This window comes from Chiroxiphia lanceolata (genome assembly GCF_009829145.1).
Source record: "Chiroxiphia lanceolata isolate bChiLan1 chromosome W unlocalized genomic scaffold, bChiLan1.pri scaffold_44_arrow_ctg1, whole genome shotgun sequence".
In the NCBI taxonomy this organism is placed as follows: Eukaryota; Metazoa; Chordata; class Aves; order Passeriformes; family Pipridae; genus Chiroxiphia; species Chiroxiphia lanceolata.
In genome coordinates this window covers 152368-171262 of record NW_022476500.1, presented here as the reverse complement: position 1 = coordinate 171262, position 18895 = coordinate 152368, and the positions used below count along the sequence as shown (strand labels likewise).

Genomic DNA, 18895 nt, shown 5'->3' with positions numbered 1-18895 from the left:
GGGATGTGCCAGGGCAGTGGGCCCAAGAGAGCATGCGCGGTCACATATAACTCTATTGGCTGAAGAAGTCACATGGCATACAGGGATAAAAGGAGCGGGAATTTTGAAATAAAGTCTCTTTGTCCACACCACTGCACGAGGAGCGTAGTTATTCCTTATTATATAAGGACCCCGCTACTACAACTGGGAGCATGCTGAGGTCAGCTGGAATATACTGGGAGAGACTGGGAGTAACAGGGATCCTTCTGGGATGCACTGGAACTATAGTAGGGTGACTGGGAGCAAGTGGGACCCTGCTGGGGGCAAATGGCTTTATCCTGGGAGTGACAGGGAATGTCTGGGTTCATCCTGGGTGTGACTGCCACCATATAGGGGGTCACTGGGATCATACTGGAGTCATACTGGGAGAGACTGGGAGAGACTGGAACTACAGTGGGGTGCCTGGGAGCAACTGGGACCATGCAGGGGGTGAGTTGGATCCTACTAGGAGAGACTGGGATCATACTGGGACTGACTGGGAGAATGCTGGAGACAACTGAGATATACAGGGAGTGACTGGGGATCATTGTGGGAGTGACTGGAACCATAGTAGGGGTGAAGGGGAGCAACAGGAACCATGCTGGGGGAACTGGGATCCTACTGGGAGCAGCTGGGCCCCTACTGGGGTAATACTGGGAGTGACTGCAATAATACTGTGAGTGTGTGAGAGGGACTGCAGCCATGCTGGGGATGAGTGGGATCAAACTGGCTTCCTACTGGACGTGTCTGGAAGTTACTGGGATCATACTGGGGGTGACTGGACTCATAGTGGGAGCAACTGGGACCATGCAAAAAGCAAATGGCATCCTCCAGGGAGTGACTGGAAGTGACTGGGGCCATACTGGACTCAGACTGGGAGTCCCTGAGAGTGAAAGGAACCATCCTGAGAGGGGCTGGGAACAACTGTGGCCACCTTGGGGGCAATTGGGATCATGTTGGGAGTGACTGGGAATGACTGGGATCATAGTGGGAGTGACCAGCACCATACTGGAATCACAGTGGGAGTGACTGTAAGGGACCAGGATCAAACTGGGAGTGACTGGAACTACACAGGGGGGATTTGGGAGCCAGTGGGACCATGCTGGAAGCCAACTGGGAACATCCTTGGAGCAACCGGGATCATGCTGGAAGCAACTGGGAGTAACTGGGAGGGACAGGGTGCATGCTGGAGGCAACTGGCATAAACTGGGAGTGACTGGGAGTGACTGGGATCATCCTGATGGAAACTGGAACCATCCTGGGGCAAGTGGAAGTAACTGGGTGCAGTGGGTTTCTGTGGCTGGGTTTTGGTAGCGGGGGGCTACAGGGGTGGCTTCTGTTAGAAGCTGCCAGAAGCTTCCCCTGTCCCGTGGAGCCAATGCCAGCTGGCTCCAGGAGGAATTCCTACCTCTGGCCAAGGCCGAGCCAGTTATGAGTGACAGTAATGCCTCTGGGATAACATATTTAGGAACAGAACGTTGTGGCACAGAAGGAATTCGAGCCAGGTAAGAGCAAAGTGAGAACATGGGAACAGCACTGCAGACCCCAAGGGCAGTGCAGGAGGAGGGGCAGGAGGTGTTCCAGGAGCTGGAGCTGAGGCCCTGCAGCCTGTGGGGCAGAGCAGGGTGGGGCAGCTGTGCCCCTGCAGCCCCTGGGGGAGCATCAGGGTGCAGAGACCCCCCTGCAGCCCCTGGGGGACCATCAGGGTGCAGAGACCCCCCTGCAGCCCCTGGGGGAGCATCGGGGTGCAGAGACCCCCCTGCAGCCCCTGGGGGAGCATCGGGGTGCAGAGACCCCCCTGTAGCCCATGGAGGCTCCCACGCTGGATCAGGTGGATGCAGGAAGGGGGCTGTGACCCCGTGGCAGGCCCAGGATGGAGCAGGGTCCTGGCAGGGACCTGCAGCCCATGGAGAGGGAAGCCCAGGCTGGAGCAGGTTTTTCCCAGTAGGACTCGTGGCCCCTGTGGGGGACCCAGGCCAGTACAGCTCATCCGTGAGGGACTGACCCCATGGAGGAGTGACCCACGGGACAGCAGGTTGGGAAGAGCTGCTGCCCGAGGGATGGACTCATGCCGGAGAGGTCCATCAAGGACTGTCTCCCGTGGGAGGGACCCCACGGGAGCAGGGGAAGGACTTCAACTCCTCCCCCTGAGCAGCAGCAGAGAGAACAACTGACCATGACCCCCATTCCTGTCCCCTTGCACCGCTGGGGGGGAGGAGGGAGAACATGGAAGGAAAGGTGGGGGAAGGTGTTTTTAAGACTGTTTTATTTCTCACTCTTTGGCTCTTATCCTGTTAGTAATAAATATAAGTACTATTCCCACTTTGAGTCTGTTTTGCCCATGAAGGTGATCAGTCACTGACCTCTCCCAGCTCTTATCTCTACTCATGAATCCTTAGCTGTTTTGTTTTTCTCCCTCCTCTGTCCAGTTGCAGAGGGAGAGTGAGGGAACGGCTTTAGTGGGTACCTGGTATCTGGCCAGAGTCAACTCACTACAAGAATATAAAAAGAAGTAAATTTTTTGGTCTTGTGCTGATGTGGTTAAGGAGTTGGAAAAACAAGACAGGTGCAGCGAGGTCCAAAGCATGGCTTTGTGTCTGGATGATGGAGACATCACATTTAGAGGGAGACAGACTCTGCAGTTGCTTTCCTAGACTTTGTCCCACCTTAATGGTGTTTTTCCACCCATAGCAGCATTCCTGGGAGATGTTGCACTGGCACATCCACCCTTCTCTGCCAAGGCAGCATCTTGGCCCTTCCCACCCCACCATGGATTTACCATTCCTGTGGCAGGGACTTGTCTCCACCTGAAATCCATATGGGAAATGCAACTCCTGTGGGTGGCTTTTCATGGTTCCACCACAGGCTGGCACAGATTCTGGGGGGAGGCGGGGGATGTTTTGGGGGCTGCCTGGGCCACTGGGTTTCTCAATGCTCTGCTGCACACAGCCAGTACATTTTGCCTGCCCCTGTGCCAGGGCAATGCCCTGGGCCAGTTCTTCTGTGAACTCCCACACATCCTCAAGCTCTCCTGCTCACACTCAGGCTACCTCAGGGAAATTGGGCTCATTGTGGTTAGTTTCTTTTTAATATTTGGTTGTTTCATTTTCATTGTTTTCTCTTATGTGCAGATCTTCAGGGCTGTGCTGAGGATCCCCTCTCAGCAGGGACGGCACAAAGCCTTTTCCACCTGCCTCCCTCACCTGGCCGTGGTCTCCCTGTTTGTCAGCACCTTATTCTTTGCCAACCTCAAGCCCCCCTCCATCTCCTCCCCATCCCTGTATCTGGTGGTGTCAGTTCTATACTCGGTGGTTCCTCCAACACTGAACCCCCTCAGCTACAGCCTGAGGAACCAGGAGCTCAAGGATGCCCTGAGGAAACTCATAACTGGGTGTTTTTCAGAAGCAACAAACTCTCCTTCTTCTGCCTGTTATGTACCTCATTAAAGGCCAATCCTGTTATGGACTTCATTAAAGGCCCACCATAGCTTCTCTATTTTTGGCACCCTCAAAATGGGAGGGGGGACCCCCCAAAATGGGAAAGGGGACCCAGAAATAGGGGGGGAAGAAATGAAGGGAGCATAAAGTGAAAGGGAGGGGGGAAATAGAGTGGAAATCCCCCAAAATGGGGGAGGGCTCCCAAAATGGGGGGGACCCCAATATGAGGAGGAGACCCCGAAATATAGGGGGGACCCCAAAATGGGGGGGGGGGGGGGCAAAATGGAGTGGAAAGCCCCAAAAATGGGGGGGACACCCCAAAATGGGGTGGAAAGCCCCCAAAATGGGGGGACCCCAAAATGAGAAGGGGAACCCCAAAATGGGGTGGAAAGCTCCCCAAATGGGGAAAGACTCAAAAATGGGGGAAACCCCAACATGAGGGGGGACCCCAAAATGGGGGGAGGACCCCAAAATGAGGAGGTGGGACCACAACATGGGGTGGAAAGCCCCTGAAATGGGGAGGGACACCCAAAATGGGGGGAGACCTCAAAATGAGGGACCCCAAAATGGGGCCTGAGACCCCAAAATTGAGAGAGGAGACCCCAAAATGGGTGGGAGAAACCCCAAACTGGAGGGTAGAGGGAAGAAATGAGGGACGGGGACCCCCCAAACAAAAGGGGAGGGTTCGTAAACTGGGGCTGTCACCCGAAAAAGGTGTGGGGGGAGGAGCCCAAAAAAGGGGGACCCTTAAATGGGGAACCTCAAAATAAAAGAGGAGAGGCCAGAGCCCAGCTAGGAGGGGACCCCAAAATAAGGGGAGGAACCCCCAAAGTAGGGGGGGAGGGGGTGCCTTTGACCTCATAGAGATCTCTTGGCCCCACAGGGATGGTTCTGGGCCCTATAGGACCCCTTGGCTCTATAGGGACAGTCCTGGACCCTATAGGGACCTCTTGGCCCCATAGGGACCTATAGGGCTCCTGGGCCCTATAGGGATCCACTGGCCTTGCAGAGACAGTCCTGGGCCCCATAGGGACCCTTCAACCCCATAAGGACAGTCCTGGGCCCTATAGGGACCCCTCGGCTCCAGCTCCCCCCCCAAAAATGTTCCAGTGCTCCCCCCCCAGCAACACAGGCAGGGCTGGCAGTGCAGGCAGGGGGGGAAAAGGCTGTAAAAAAGGGGTTTTTGGGTCCCCTCCCGGGACACCCATTAACCCCCACCAGATCCCCATTGACCCCCCAGGACCCCCATCTCCTCCTCAGTTTCCCCCCAGACACCCCAATCCCCCCCCCAGACCCCCACTGACCCCCTCAGCCGCTCCCAGGATCCGCAGTGACCTCCCCGGGACACCCCCTGCACCCACCAGGGCTCCCCCTGATTCCCCTGGGACCCCCATTTCCCCCTCAGGTTTTCCCCCAGGACCCCCTTGGCCCCCCAGGACCCGCCAATTCCCCCTCAGATCCCACCCCCCATTGCCCCCGTGAGACCCTCCCGCACCCTGAGGAACCTCCAATTCCCCTCCATTTCCCCCTCAGATTCCCCCCATTACCCCTCAATTCCCCCCCATTTCACCCTCAGATTCCCCCCATTCCTCCACAGTTCCCCCCCATTTCCCTCTCAGATTCCCCCCATTATCCCTCAATTCCCCCTCATTTCCCCCTCAGATTCCCCCCCTTCCTCCTCAATTCCCCCTCATTTCCCCCTCAGATTGCCCCCATTCCTCCTCAGTTCCCCCTCAAATCCCCCCATTTCCCCCCTCACACGCCATCGGGGTTCCAATTTCCCGCGCTGAGGGGCTGGTGAGACTGGCGCTGATTGGCTGAGGGGCTGGTGAGACTGGCGCTGATTGGCTGAGGGGGAAAAGGCAGGAAAAGGAGCACGCAGGGCGAGCGGGGAAGGGGGGGAGAGAGGCTGAGGGAGCGTGAGGGGAAAATGGGGGATAATGGGGGAAATGGGAGGGAAATGGGGTAAAATGGGGGATAATGGGAGGGAAATGGGGGATAATGGGAGGGAAATGGGGGGAAGTGGGGGATAATGGGGGGGAAATGGAGGAAAATGGGACAGTGAGGGGGAACAGAAGGATATGCGAGGAAATGGGGAAAAATGGAAGAAAAATGAGGGGAAATGGGAAGGAAGTGGGGGGAGAATGAGAGGAAATGGGAGGAATGGGGGAAAATGGGCAAAAATGAGAGATAATGGGGAGAATGGGGTAAATGAGGGAAAATGGAGGAATGGAGGAGAGAGAGGGGGAAATGGGAGAAAATGGGGGGAAATTGTGGGAAATGGGAGTTAATGGAGGATAACGGGGAAAATGGGAAAAAATAGGGGATAATGGGGGAGAAATGGAGGATAATGGGGTAGAAATGGGGGATAATGAGGGCAAATGGGGGATAATGGGGGAAATGGGGTAAAATGAGGTGAAATAGGGGAGAAAGGGAGGGAAATGGGAGGGTAATGGGGGAGAGTGAGGGGGAAATGGGGAAAATGAGGGGTAATGGGGCAGAATGGGAGACTATGGGGGATAGTGAGGCGGAAATGGGGGATAAGGAGGAAGAAATGTGGGATAATGAGGAAAAATGGTGGATAATAGGGAAAAATGTCAGATAATGAGGGAAAATGGGGAATAATAGGGGAGAAATGTGGGATAATGGGGGAAACAGAGAACAGTGGGGGAAAATATGGGATAATGGAGGGAAAAGAAGGGATAATGGCTGAAAATGAGGGGAAATGGGTGTCTGAGAGGAAACGGGGGGATAATGGAGGGAAAGTGAGGGAAAATGGGAGAGTGGGGGGAAAATAGAGGATAATGGGGGGAAATGAGGGAAAATAGGAGATAATGTGGAAATGGGAATAATGGGGAATATAGGAGATAATGAGGAAAAATGGGGGGGGAATGGGGGAAATAAGGGAAAATAGGGGATAATGGGGAAAATGGGGACAAATGGGGGGAAAATGGGGGAAATGAGGGAAAATGGGGAAAATAGGGGATGAAGAAGGAAAATGGGGGATAATAGGGGAAAAATGGGGGTCACTACAAGACCCCCCTTCCCATCAGACTCTGAGGCATCTCTCCTCTCACCTGCCTCCCCTTGCTGATTAATTAACCACTCATTAATTACTAACGAGTAATTAACCCCCCAAAACCCACAGAACCCGTCCAGCAGCGCAGCAGCTTTATTTTGGGGGGGTCAGCACAGCCTTGTGTCACCAGAGCAGAGCATTGGGGGGGCCAAGCAGAGCCAGGGGGTCCCAAACCCCTTCCCGGGGGGGTCCCACCCCCCTTTTTCGGGGGGTCCTTCAGGGCTTTTCCAGCTGGGAGTCGCTGGGGAGGGTCCCCACGTCCTGGTAGGTGGGTTGGACCCCCCGGGAAATGTCCTCGTACATCGAACACTCGTCCAGGTTCAGCCCCTGAAAGCGGGGAAAGGGGGGGATTCGGGTCGGTTTGGGGGGGTTTAGGGGGTGATAGACCCCCCCCAGCACGATTTTGAGGCACGGGGACCCCCCAGAATGTCACCTCGTAGAGGTTTTCCTCCTCGCATGTGGTTTTTTCGGGGTGCAGCAGCTGCTCGTTGGCCCAGCGCTTCTGGGGGGGGGGAAAGGGGGCATGGGGGAGGTTGGAGTGGCCAGGGGGGCTTTGGGGGCACCAGAGGGGATTTAGGGGTGGCCAGGGGGGGGTTAGGGGTGGCTGGGGGGAAAAAAGGGGGCACAGGGAATTTTTGGGGTGGCCAGGGGGTTTTTGGGGGGCACCAGGGGAGATTTAAGGGTGGCAGGGGGAGGGTTGGAGGTACAGGGGGGTTTAGGGGTGGCCGGGGGGAAGAAAGAGGGCACAGGGGGGTTTTGGGGTGGCCGGGGGGGGTTGGGGGGCTCCAGGGGGGTTTTGAGGTGGCCAGGGGGGGTTTTGGGGGCACTAGGGGGGATTTAGGGGTGACCGGGGGGGGACTTGGGGGCACCAAGGTTAGGGTTAGGGTTAGGGTTGACAGGGGAAAACTAGGGGTGGCTGGGGGGTGTTGGGGTGGCCAGGGGGTTTTTGGGGGCAGTAGGGGGATTTAGGGGTGGCCGGGGGGGGTTGGGTGTCTCTGGGGAGGACTGGGGGGATTTGGGGATGGCAGGAGGAGACTGGGGGGAACTGGGGGGGATTTGGGGGGAACTGGGGGGTACAAGGGGGTTGAAGGCGTTTTGGGGCATCCGGGGGGGAACTGGGGGTACCGGGGGGGTTAGGGGTGTTGGAGGGGATTGGGGTTACCCGGGGGGGGATATAGGGGGACCTGGGGGGCAATTGGTGTCCCCAGGGTCTCAATTAATGTCCCCAATGTCTCAGTTGGTGTCCCCAGTGTCCCATTTACGGGTCCCAATGTCCCAGTTGGTGTCCCCAGCATCCCAGTTGGTGTCCCCAGCATCCCAGTTGGTGTCCCCAGTGTCCCAGTTGGTGTCCCCAGTGTCCCATTTAGGGGTCCCAAAGTTCCAGTTGGTGTCCCCAGTCTCCCAGCTGGGGGTCCCAGTGTCCAGTTGGTGTCCCCAGTGTCCCAGTTGGGTGTCCCAGTTCTCCCAGTGTCCCAGTTGGTGTCCCCAGTGTCCCAGTTGGTGTCCCCAGTGTCCCAGTTGGGTGTCCCAGTTGGGTGTCCCAGTGTCCCAGTTGGGTGTCCCAGTTGGTGTCCCAGTGTCCCAGTTGGGTGTCCCCCTGTCCCAGTTGGTGTCCCAGTGTCCCAGTTGGTGTCCCCCTGTCCCAGTTGTCCCAGTTTGTCCCAGTTTGTCCCAGTGTCCCACCCTGAGCAGCAGCAGCAGCCCCGGCCCGGCCGAGCAGAGCAGCAGCAGCACCCCCTGCGCCGTCAGGATCCGGTTCTTGGTGCTCTCCCCCAGCGCCAGGAACGGGGCGGGAACCGGCTCTGTGGGAACAGGGACTGGGGTATACTGGGAGGGACTGGGTTACACTGGGAGGGACTGGGGTATACTGGGAGGGACTGGGGTATACTGGGAGGGACTGGGTACACTGGGAGGGACTGGGTTACACTGGGAGGGACTGGGGTATACTGGGAGGGACTGGGTTACACTGGGAGGGACTGGGGTATACTGGGAGGGACTAGGATATATTGGGAGGGACTGGGGTATACTGGGAGGGAGTGCAGGGCACTGAGTTATACTGGGAGGGACTGGGCTATACTGGGAGGGACTGGGTTTTACTGAGAGGGAGTGCAGGGCACTGGGTTATACTGGGAGGGCACTGGGTTATATTGGGAGGGACTGGAGGGCACTGGGTTGTACTGGGAGGGCACTGGGTTATACTGGGAGGGAGTGGAGGGGACTGGGTTATACTGGGAGAGACTGGGTTATACCAGAAGGGCACTGGGAGGGACTCAAGGGGGATACTGGGAGTGACTGGAACGGACTGGAGTGGGACTGGAGGGCACTGAGAGGGGCTCAAAGGGGATACTGGGAATAACTGGGATGGACTGGGGGGCACTGTAGGGCACTGGGATGGACTGGGGGGGGCTCATGGTAGCACTGGGTTATACTAGGAGGGGACTGGGATGGACTGGGTTATACTGGGAGGGGACTAGGATGGACTGGGAAAGACCAGTGACTCAGATGAGACCCCCCAGCCCCCTCTGACTCCTCCCCGAGACCCTCTGGACCCTCCCGAAGGTGCCACAGGGCTGGGGGGCACTGGGATACCCTTGGAGGGGACTGGGATGGACTGGGTTAAACTGGGAGAGACTGGGCTATACTGGTACCATGCTGGGGGCACCGGGAGGGGCCAAGTGACCCGAGTGAGACCCCCCCGAGCCCCCCACTCACCGAGGACCCTGATGAAGGTGCCACAGGACTGGGGGGTACTTGGATACCCTTGGGGGGGACTGGGATGGACTGGGTGATACTGGGAGGGGCTGGGGGCACTGGGCTATACTGGTACCATGCTGGAGGCACCGGGAGGGGCCGGGTGACTTGGCTGAGACCCCCCCGCGCCCCCCACTCACCGAGGACCCTGACGAAGGTGCCGCAGCTCTGGGCCGTCTCCCCCCCGGACTCCACGCGGCAGAAGAAGAGCCCAGAGTCGTTGTGGGACAGTTTGGGGAAGGTCAGGGTGGAGCTTCCCCCCCCTTCCTGCACCACCCGGTCCATCCGGCGGCCCCCCCGGGTGGCCACCACCTCCTGGGGCCAGGGGCAGCTCCGGGAGACCTCCCCGAGCCCGGGGGGACACGCCTGGAGCCAGGTCAGGGCGGTGTCGGGGGGGCCTCGGAAGTGGCACTCGAGGGTCAGGGGGGTCCCCACGGGCCCCTCGCGGGAGGGGGGCCCCCCCCACACCCGGAGCCACCCCCGGGGCGGGGCCGGGGAGCAGGAGGGGCTTGGGGGGCTCCCGGTGATCACGGTCACGGGGGTCGGCGTCTCGGGGGGCTCCGGGGGGGGAGGCGGGGAGGGGGTCGTGCACGGGGCGCAGCCTTCGGTGGTGGTCTGGGAGCACTGGGAGCCTGCGGGGACAGAGGGGGGTTATGGGGAGTCCCCCGGAGCCTCCCAACCCCCACGGAGGGCGACTGAGGGTCCCTGACATCACTGGGGGTCCCTGTCCCTGCTGGAGAGGGGTCTTTGGGAGTTCCCAGAACTGTGAGGGGTCATTGGGGGTCCCTTTCCCTGCTGGGGGGGTGTCTTTGGGAGTTCCCAGAAAAACTGGGGGTCCCCTCGGGGTCTCTGGGGGTCCCCCAGACCCATCGGAGGGTCATTGGGGGCCCCCAGCCCCTCCCAGTTCCCCCCCTCCCCCCTCCCAGTTTCGGTTCCCTGTCCCAGTTTGGGAACAGGAAATACTGGGGGGGGGGGTCGGGGGACATTTTGACACAGGTGGGGAGGACAAAACCCGATGCTGAGACCGCCTGAGACCCCCCCCAGACCCAAACCCTGCGACCCCCAGACCCAAATGGAGACCTTGGGATCCCTGAGACCCCCAGATCTAAATCCTGAGCCCCTCGGACCCAAACTGAGCCCCCCAGACCCAAACTCTAAGCCTCCCTGACCCAAACTGAGACCCCCAGACCCAAACTGAGACCCCGAACACCCAAACTGAGACCCCCAGACCCAAAACCTGAGATCCCCAGACCCAAATTAAGACCCCCAGACCCAAATTCTGAGCCCCCAGACCCAAAACCTGAGATCCCCAGACCCAAACTAAGACCCCCAGAACCAAGGCCCCCAGACCTAAACTGAGGCCTTGGGACCCCTGAGACCCCCAGACCCAAAGCCTGAGACCCCCTGACCCAAACTGAGACCCCAGAGACCCCTCAGACCCAAACTGAGACCCCCCCAGACCAAAACTGAGACCCCTAGATCCAAATCCTACCTGCGAGGAGCAGGATGAGGATGAGCAGGGGTCTTGTGACCCCCCAGTTTGGGGGAGGCCTCCGATTTTGGGGAGCCCCCTCCATCCCCACACCATCCCCGCCGAGGCCCCAAAAACAGGAGACGCGGCCCAGTGACCCTGAGAGGCCACGCCCACCCAAAATTTCCCCCGGGGGGAAGGGCTGGGGGCCACGCCCACCCATCCCCCAGGAGCTGCTGTCCCAAAATCCCCCCAGGACTTCTGAGGGGGGGAATTTCGGGGGTCTCAGGGGACTCAGTTTGGGTCTCGGGGTCCTCCCAGGTCCCCCCTGCCCTTCTTCCCTCCTGCTCCAGGCCCCGAGCTGAGGACGGAGAGCGCGGAGGACAAATCCCCCGTGAGACCCTGGTGGGAGAGGCTGTTTTGAAGGGCTCCCCGGCGCAGGAAGGCAGCAGGGAAGAAAAGGGCCAGAGATCCCCCCACAGGAGGGGCTCCAAAGCCATCCCAGGGTGCTCTGAGGAGGAAAGAGCCAGACTGTGCTGGGAAGGCAGCCGGAGATTCAACAATTGCTTTAGTGTAGAGCACTGTCCTGTCTTATGCTGTACTCCTGGTAGTTTTAGCGTGTGTATTGTGCAGTAAATAATTCTGATGAAGATCTTTTGTCTGATCATTTGTAACCCTAAATAATTCATTTCTATCAAATCTGATTTGCCATCTTTAAAAGCTGGGGGACAAAAGTGGTTCAGTCACACCTCTATAATTCCCCTAAACTGAAAGTGTTGGCATAATCCAAGGCTGAGGTTGGATCCAGCAGCCCCCAGCACCCCACAGGAAGTTGGGAGCTCAGGGGGACCACCCCACTTTGCCAACCCCCCTGTGCCCAAAGACCCCCATGGGACTGTCAGATCTGCCAGACCACCCTCCCTTTTCCACCCTTCTCCCTGTTCCTTCCACTTTCCCGTTGTCCCCCCAATCCCCAGCCCCCCCATGCTCAGTTTGGGGGTTCCACTCTCCCCTTTCCCCACTCTTCTGACTTCTCTCACCCATTTCCCATCATCACCCAAACCTCAGAGCCCTTTCCCCCTCCACTTTTGGGGGGTCCCTCTGCCCTCCCACTCACTTTGGGGTCCCACCATCCCTTTATCCCCTCTGATTCCCCTTTTCCCACTGTCTGCCCCCTTCCCACCCCCTGCTCACCCGAGAGCTCCTCGCCCACAGCTGGGGGGGCTCCCAGTACCACCAGTGCCCAGAGAAGTCCCCCCAGAAAAGGGGTTGGGTGGGGTCCTGGGTGGGCTCTGAGTATGTTTGGGGGTCCTTGAGGGGCTTTGGGGAGGTTTTGGGGGGTCCCAGCACCCTTTAGGGTGAGTTGGGTGCTTTACTGAGGGGCAGGTGCCCTCTCAAAGCCCCCCCAGAGCAGGTTGACACAGGGGGAACACAGGGGGGTCCCCATTTCTGATCCATCCCGGGGCCGATTCTGCCCCCCCAAACTCAGCTCCACCCCTTGGGATTCCCCCAAGCCCCTCCCCCACTGTCTCCCATAACCAGGACTGGGGAGAACTGGGAAGGTTTATTGGGATCACTGGAAGCAGCTGGGTGGTGTCAGAATAAAAGCAGGGGAGGGAGGGACACAGGACCCCCCAAAATCCTCGCTGGGATGGGGGGGGTCCAGCCACTGGCTCAGGAGCTCTGTGGGGAGAGAAAAGGGGGTGACACCACAGTGGGGGCCTCATGGCACAGAAACAACAGAGGGACATTGTGGAACCTCGTGGAATCAACAGGACATTACAGAATCACAGACTCAAAAGAATATGCCAAGGTGGAAGGGACTCACCAGGATCACCAAGTCCAACACTTAGCCCTGCCCAGGACCATTCCCAAGAGTCACACCATGGGTCTGAGAGTATCATCCAAATGCTGCTGGAGCCCTGGTAGCCTTGGTGATGTGCCCACTGCCCTGGGGAGCCTGTTCAGTACCCTCAGTCCTGTCCCTGGTCCCCCCAGAGCAGAGCTCAGGGCCTGCCCCTCCTCTGCCCCTCCCCAGGAAGTTGGACCTGCAGTGAGGTCTCCCCTCAGTCTCCTCTTCTCCAGCTGAACACACCAAGTGCCCTCAGTGTCCTCACACACCTTCCCCCCAAGGCCCTTCCCCATCTTCCTTGCCCTCCTTTGGACACTCTCCAATGGCTCAATCTCTCCCTTCCATTGTGTCCCCCCAAACTGCCCCAATGGTGCAGGTGAGGCCGCCCCAGGGCAGAGCAGAGCGGGACAATCCCCTCCCTGGCCCGGCCGTGCTGGGCCTGATGCCCCCAGGACAGGCTTGGCCCTCCTGGCTGCCAGGGCACTGCTGACTCAGGGCCAACTGGCCACCCACCAGCACCCCCAGGGCCCTTTCCCGGCACTGCTTTCCAGCCTCTCCTTCCCAGTCTGTCCGTCCATGCGGGGTTGCCCCATCCCAGGGCAGAATCCGGCACTTCCCGCTGTTGAACTTCCCATGGTTGGTGATTCCCAGCCCTTGGATCTCTCCAGGTCTCTCTGCAGGGCCTCCCTGCCCTCGGGGGACTCAACAGCTCCTCCCAGTTTGGGGTCATCTGCAAACTTACTTAGTGTTGCTTCCAGTGCTGCATCCAAGTCATGGATGGAGATGTTGGAGAGCACAGGGCCCAGATGGAGCCCTGTGGAACCCCACCAGTAACCCCCATCTGATGTCACCCCCGTCGCTGTCACCCTCCGTGCCCGACCCAGGAGCCAATTGCTCACCCAGCACAGGATGTGTTTATCCAGCTCTGGGCTGGACAGTTTGTCCAGAAGGATCCTGGGAGAGATAGGATTGAAAACTTTACTGACATCCAGAAAGATCACATCAGCTGGCCTCCCTTGACCAGCCAGGTGGGTCACCTTGTCATAGAAGGAAATCAGATTTGATAGGCAGGACTTTCCACTCCTGAAGCCCTGCTGGCTGTGTTGTCTTTCAGGTGTTTTTCAACCTCTCCCAGAATAATCTTCTCCATAACTTTACCAGGCACTGAAGTGAGACTGACAGGCCTGTAGTTTCTGAGGTCCTCCTTCTTGCCCTTCTTGAAAACTGGGACAACGTTCAGCAGCTTCCAGTCAGCCGGGATCTCTCCAGATTCCCAAGACCACTCAAAAATCATCGAGAGAGGTTTTCTGATGATATCAGCAGCTCTTTGGGGATTCTGGGATGAATCCCATCAGGCCCCAGAGATTTGTAGGGATCCAGGTGGAGCAGCAGATCCCACACAACATCAGGGATAACTGGGAGTTGATCATTCTTGCAGTCACGGTCCTGCAACTCAGGGCTCTGAGACCCCCTTGCTCCGTCATCCGTGTTGAAGACAGAGGTAAAGAAAGCGTGAAACACCTTTGCCTTGTCCTTGTCCCTGTGTGGGAGGTGACCATCCTCATCCTGGAATGGGTCATTGATAATTCTATATAGGATATTGCCATTATTATATTTGAAAAGACCCTTTTTATTGTCCCTCACATTTCTGGCAGCTTCAACTCCAGCTGAGCTTTGGTCACACAGATTTTCTCCCTACAGTGATGAGCAGCATCTCTGAATTCTTCCCAAGTCACTTGACCTTGCTTCCACTGGGCACACACCTTCCTTTTTTGCCTTATTTCCAAGTCACAATGATCTGTTTATTCCATGAGGCCTTGCAGTGTCCCAGTGGCCCCTTTGGGTCCACAAGCCACTGCAGTGTCACAATGGCCCCTTGATTTCATGATGTTCTGCAGTGTCCCAGGGTTCCTCTGGCTCCAGGAGGCCCTGATGTGTCACAATGGACCCACTGTTCCATGAGGTTCCCCAGTGTCCCTGTGTCTCTTTGGTTCCACGAGGCCCTGGAGTTTCACCATGGACTTGATTCCATGAGGCCCTTCATTGTCATAATATCCCCTTGATTTTACGAGTTTATGAAATGTCTCAGGACTCCTTTTGTTCCATGAGGCCCCACAGTTTTTACAATGGACCCTCGCTTCCACGAGATTCTACAGATTCCAAGATTTCCTTCTGTTCCATGAGGTCCTTAAGTGTCACAGTGGCCACTTGATTGCATCAGGTTCCACAGAGTCCCAGGGTCCCTCTGGCTCCACGAGTCTCTGCAGTGTCACAAGGGCCTCTTGGTTCCATGATTTTCCACCTTGTCATGGGTTTCCTTTTGCTCCATGAGATTCTGCAGTGTCCAAAGGCCTCTTGATTCCCTGAGGTTCCGAAATGTCTCAGGGCTCATTTATATCCATGAGTCTCTGCAGCGTCTCAATGGCCTCTTGATTCCATGAGGCCCTGGAGTGTTACCCAGGACCATTTATTCCATGAATTTCAGCAGTGTCACAGAGTCCTTTTTGTTCCATGAGGCCCCTCAGTGTTACAATAGCCCCTTGACTCCTCCAGGTTCTGAAATGTCTGAGGGTTCTTCTGGTTCCATGTGGCCCTTCAGGGTCACAGAGTTCCCTCCATTCCAGTGTTCCTGGGTTCCTGTGGTTCTGTAGTGGGCTGACCTTGGCAGGACACCAGGTGCCCACCCAGCCACTCTGTCACTGCCCTTCCCAACCGGACAAGGGAGAGAGAATAAGATGGAAAAGGACTCGTGGGTTGGGATAAGGCACTTTACTAAAGCCAAAGCCAAAGTCTGTGCCCACCCAAGGCAAGAGGAAAAGAACAGGGTTTATTCTCCCCTTCCCATCAGCGGCCATGTTCGGCCACTTCCCGGGAAGCAGGAATTCAGCACACGGAGCTGCTGCTCAGCAGGCAAACACTGGAAACAACAAATGAGCCCCTTCCTCCTCCTTTCCTCAGCTTTTGTATCTGAGCTGACGTCAGATGGTCAGGAATGTCCCTTTGGTCAGTTGGGGTCAGCTGGCCTGGCTGTGCCCCCTCCCAGGACCTTGCCCTCGACTGGGGAGGAATGTGCCAGTGCTGGTGCTGTGCCAGCCCTGCTCAGCAGTGCCCAAACACTGGTGTGTTCTCAACACCTTTCCAGCTCCCAGTGCAGAGCCCAGCACTGGGAGGGCTGCTCTGGGGAAATGAACTCCAGCTCAGCCAGACTAAAAATGTACACAGCTAAAAATGTATAAATAGGTCAAAAAATGATGTATCGGGGTCTGTGTGGGGACTGGGGTTCTGTCAGTCTTTCGCACACACCTCTGCTCATACATAAAGTAAGGTCTTGCTTTCTAACACTAAAAAGACAGTGTGAGAGAGTTTATTTATCCCAACAGTGTCAGAGTATTTGGCAACAGAACGACTATTTTAAATATACATTGGTGGTCTGTTCCAGAGAATATGGGATAATTCTGGCTTTGCAGAAACCTGTAGCAGCGGGGTCCTTGTATAACAAGGAATAAGTACGCTCCTCATGCGGTGGTGTGGACAAAAAGCGTTTATTTCAAAATTCCCGGTCCTTATATCCCTACATACCATGTGACTTTCTTAACCAATCAGTTTACTAACTCTGGGGCATGCTCTCTTGGCTCTGTACCTGGGCACATCCTTTGTGCCTTTAGCCACGCCTCTACACATCCCCTCTTTTAATTATATTAAGAAGTCACCAAAACAGTATGAACAGAAATGCAAAAAACAATGCAAACAACAATTTTAACAGTCAGGACATTATAAACTACCGAGCTTCGCAGTGATCCCGCACATTGCTTTGCTCAGTTTCTTAACTCTAATGTAAACTTTTTTAAAACCTTCTTATATTCCTATAGGTTAGTGCAACATAACTCTTTTCAAACTTCTTCATTGCTCTGGTTCCTGCTGTTGTGGTCACATATGTGAATAGGGTTTTACACGCTCGGAAGAAACCTGCTTGAGTTCTTTTTTCTATAACTGCATAGGCATAGCTTTCTCTCCATGGCATAAATTCTAGGAATCTCATCCATTGTCCTGAAATCAAATCTTACTATGATTAGTAGCTTAGGAGAAACAAACGCCTGAGGTGTGTGCTGCTTTTCAGACCTGCTTCTTTCAGCACTGTCACAACTCAAAATTTGATAACATACATAGCTTTTTACAGATGTTCTTACAGGTTACACTGGTTCTCCCCCTTTTGTTTAAACTTAGCATGTGTTTCAAAATGTGATTTTACTTTACAATTTTGGTTATTTTAATGAACAACTTCAGAAAACAGTAAGACTTATATTATAAAATTGTAAGACAATTTCTTTCTCCAATCAGAAGGTTACAAAGTTGCAATTTTTACAAAGTAAAATTCCTGCTTTTGAATTTTTCCTGGCAAAGAACTTTGTTTTTTCACATACACACACAGAGTAACAATAATATTGTGAGCTCACAAAAACACATTCAACAGACACTACAGTTAACACAAGAATTAACAGAAATATCAGAAGGCAGTTTTTGCCCCCTCTTTTCTTCCCCCCGTGGCAGAGATCATCTTCTTCAGGCTTCCATGACACCAAACTTGATCTGTTGCATATTTTTCTGTGTTTAATCTTACACACATTGTGAGACTGAAACAGCCAATTAGCACATGAACAAAAAATAGGTAACTCAGGTTGCAAAGAAGCAAGAAAAGAAGGTAGATGCTGACTCTTAATTTCGAAGGCTTATGCAGGAATGGGCCTTGCTCTCTTGTTTTCTGCCCAGCCCCCACTGTTCTAATTTGTCTCTGTCCCTCTCCCTTCGCTTATATATCTTGATTTGAATTTCTTTTCTTAGTTGTTTTCTCAGTGGAGTTATCTGGTGGAAAAACTGTTTTTTCTGCAGCGGTGGCAATGGAGAGGGGGGGTCCTTACTTCTTTTCTGTCTCCGGGAGTGAATTATTAAATTTTTCTGTATTTTTTTGCTTGGAGGTGTCGTTCAAGGACAATTTGTTACATCGGCAACCTGCTTATCTTTCTGGGCAACTGCGTTTCAGAGTTTTAGTTCTTATATGAATTATTGCATAGATTGTTGCCTCCCGTACACTTCTAAATCTTTCAAGGTCTCACGGAGCAAGTGTCAGGCAAACACACGAAATGCAACTTAACGTAGTAGCTTCAAAGCCTTATTTTCAGTACTATAACAGCACACATCATAAATTAAATTCAGCAACCTTGACATTCTTTTGGTTAAGGAGGGATTTCCATGTAAATAGAACTACACTTTCCTCCTTCGCTATATGCTCTCCCATCATTAAAATATTGTCCCCAGTGGCACCCCCGTTAGCTTACCTAATGAGGGTTCGAAAATGTTCAGATCCAAACCTTTTGGTGAGATCCAGTCCCGCTCTCAAGCTTCACCGGGCTCCGTTCCCCCTGTGCCTCGCCCCACAGGTCCAATCTCTCTCTAGGAGAGAAAATCTCTGCTCTTTCCCCCTCTAGGAGGGAAGTCACGGCAGCCCCCCTCTCTCAGAGAGGAATCCCTCCAAACTCTTTCTCAAAGTTGGAGATAAATCTTTCTTCAACGCTGCAATCACGTCGGCGTCTCCATATGTCGCTGATAATGTCGGAACGGCCAATGTGACACAGATATCAGAGTCAGACATAGTCCAGGTGCAAGGTGATCAGGAAGCTGTTTATTACTCTCAAGTGTTTCTTTTATACTCTTTGTACACTGTCGTGCCACAACACAATTGGTCAAAAGTCTCAAGCATAAAACACTGCACACGCTCTTATTGGTGACACTGAAGACACTGTGCATTCTGTGACATGCTATTGGTGACACTATACACATCTTGATTGGTGACCTTTGGTCTGGGCTGCATTACATTTGTTCCGTCCGGCATTACAGTAAATATTTCCTAAAAGTTGTTTAAATTCCTCATCACTAATTGCCAGGCTGCTGACAGGTTCTCTGTCAACCCCGACACTCATGGAATCAAGGGGCCATCGTGACACTGCAGGGTCTCATGGAAACAAAGAAACCCTGGGAAACTGCAGAACCTGCTGACTTTAATGGGCCATTGTGACTCAGGGCAATCTCCTTGAGTCAAGGAGCCACTGTGACACTGCTGGGCCTGACAGAATCCAAGGGACCCTGGGACACAGTGGAATCCCCGGAAATCAAGGGCCCCTTGGGATTCTGTGTAACCTGGTAGAATGAAGTGGCACTGGGACACTGCAGGACCCCATGGAACCAGGCATGTGGGGACACTCTGAAATCTCAGGAAGCCAAGGGGCCATGGT

General features: G+C 55.1%; 1 protein-coding gene and 1 pseudogene across 1 annotated transcript; one reads left to right on the top strand and one right to left on the bottom strand.

Annotated features, from left to right (window-relative positions):
- Nucleotides 1-18895, top strand: part of LOC116781380 — a 332906-nt pseudogene that overhangs the window by 179472 nt on the left and 134539 nt on the right.
- LOC116781384 (B-cell antigen receptor complex-associated protein alpha chain-like) lies at nt 6613-11151 on the bottom strand. Its single transcript, XM_032677061.1, has 5 exons — nt 10778-11151; nt 9426-9917; nt 8218-8336; nt 6968-7036; nt 6613-6861 (listed from the first exon to the last, which is right to left on the bottom strand). Exons 1-5 carry the CDS (start codon nt 10977-10979, stop codon nt 6751-6753), a joined length of 993 nt encoding a protein of 330 aa, XP_032532952.1. The 5' UTR covers nt 10980-11151; the 3' UTR covers nt 6613-6750.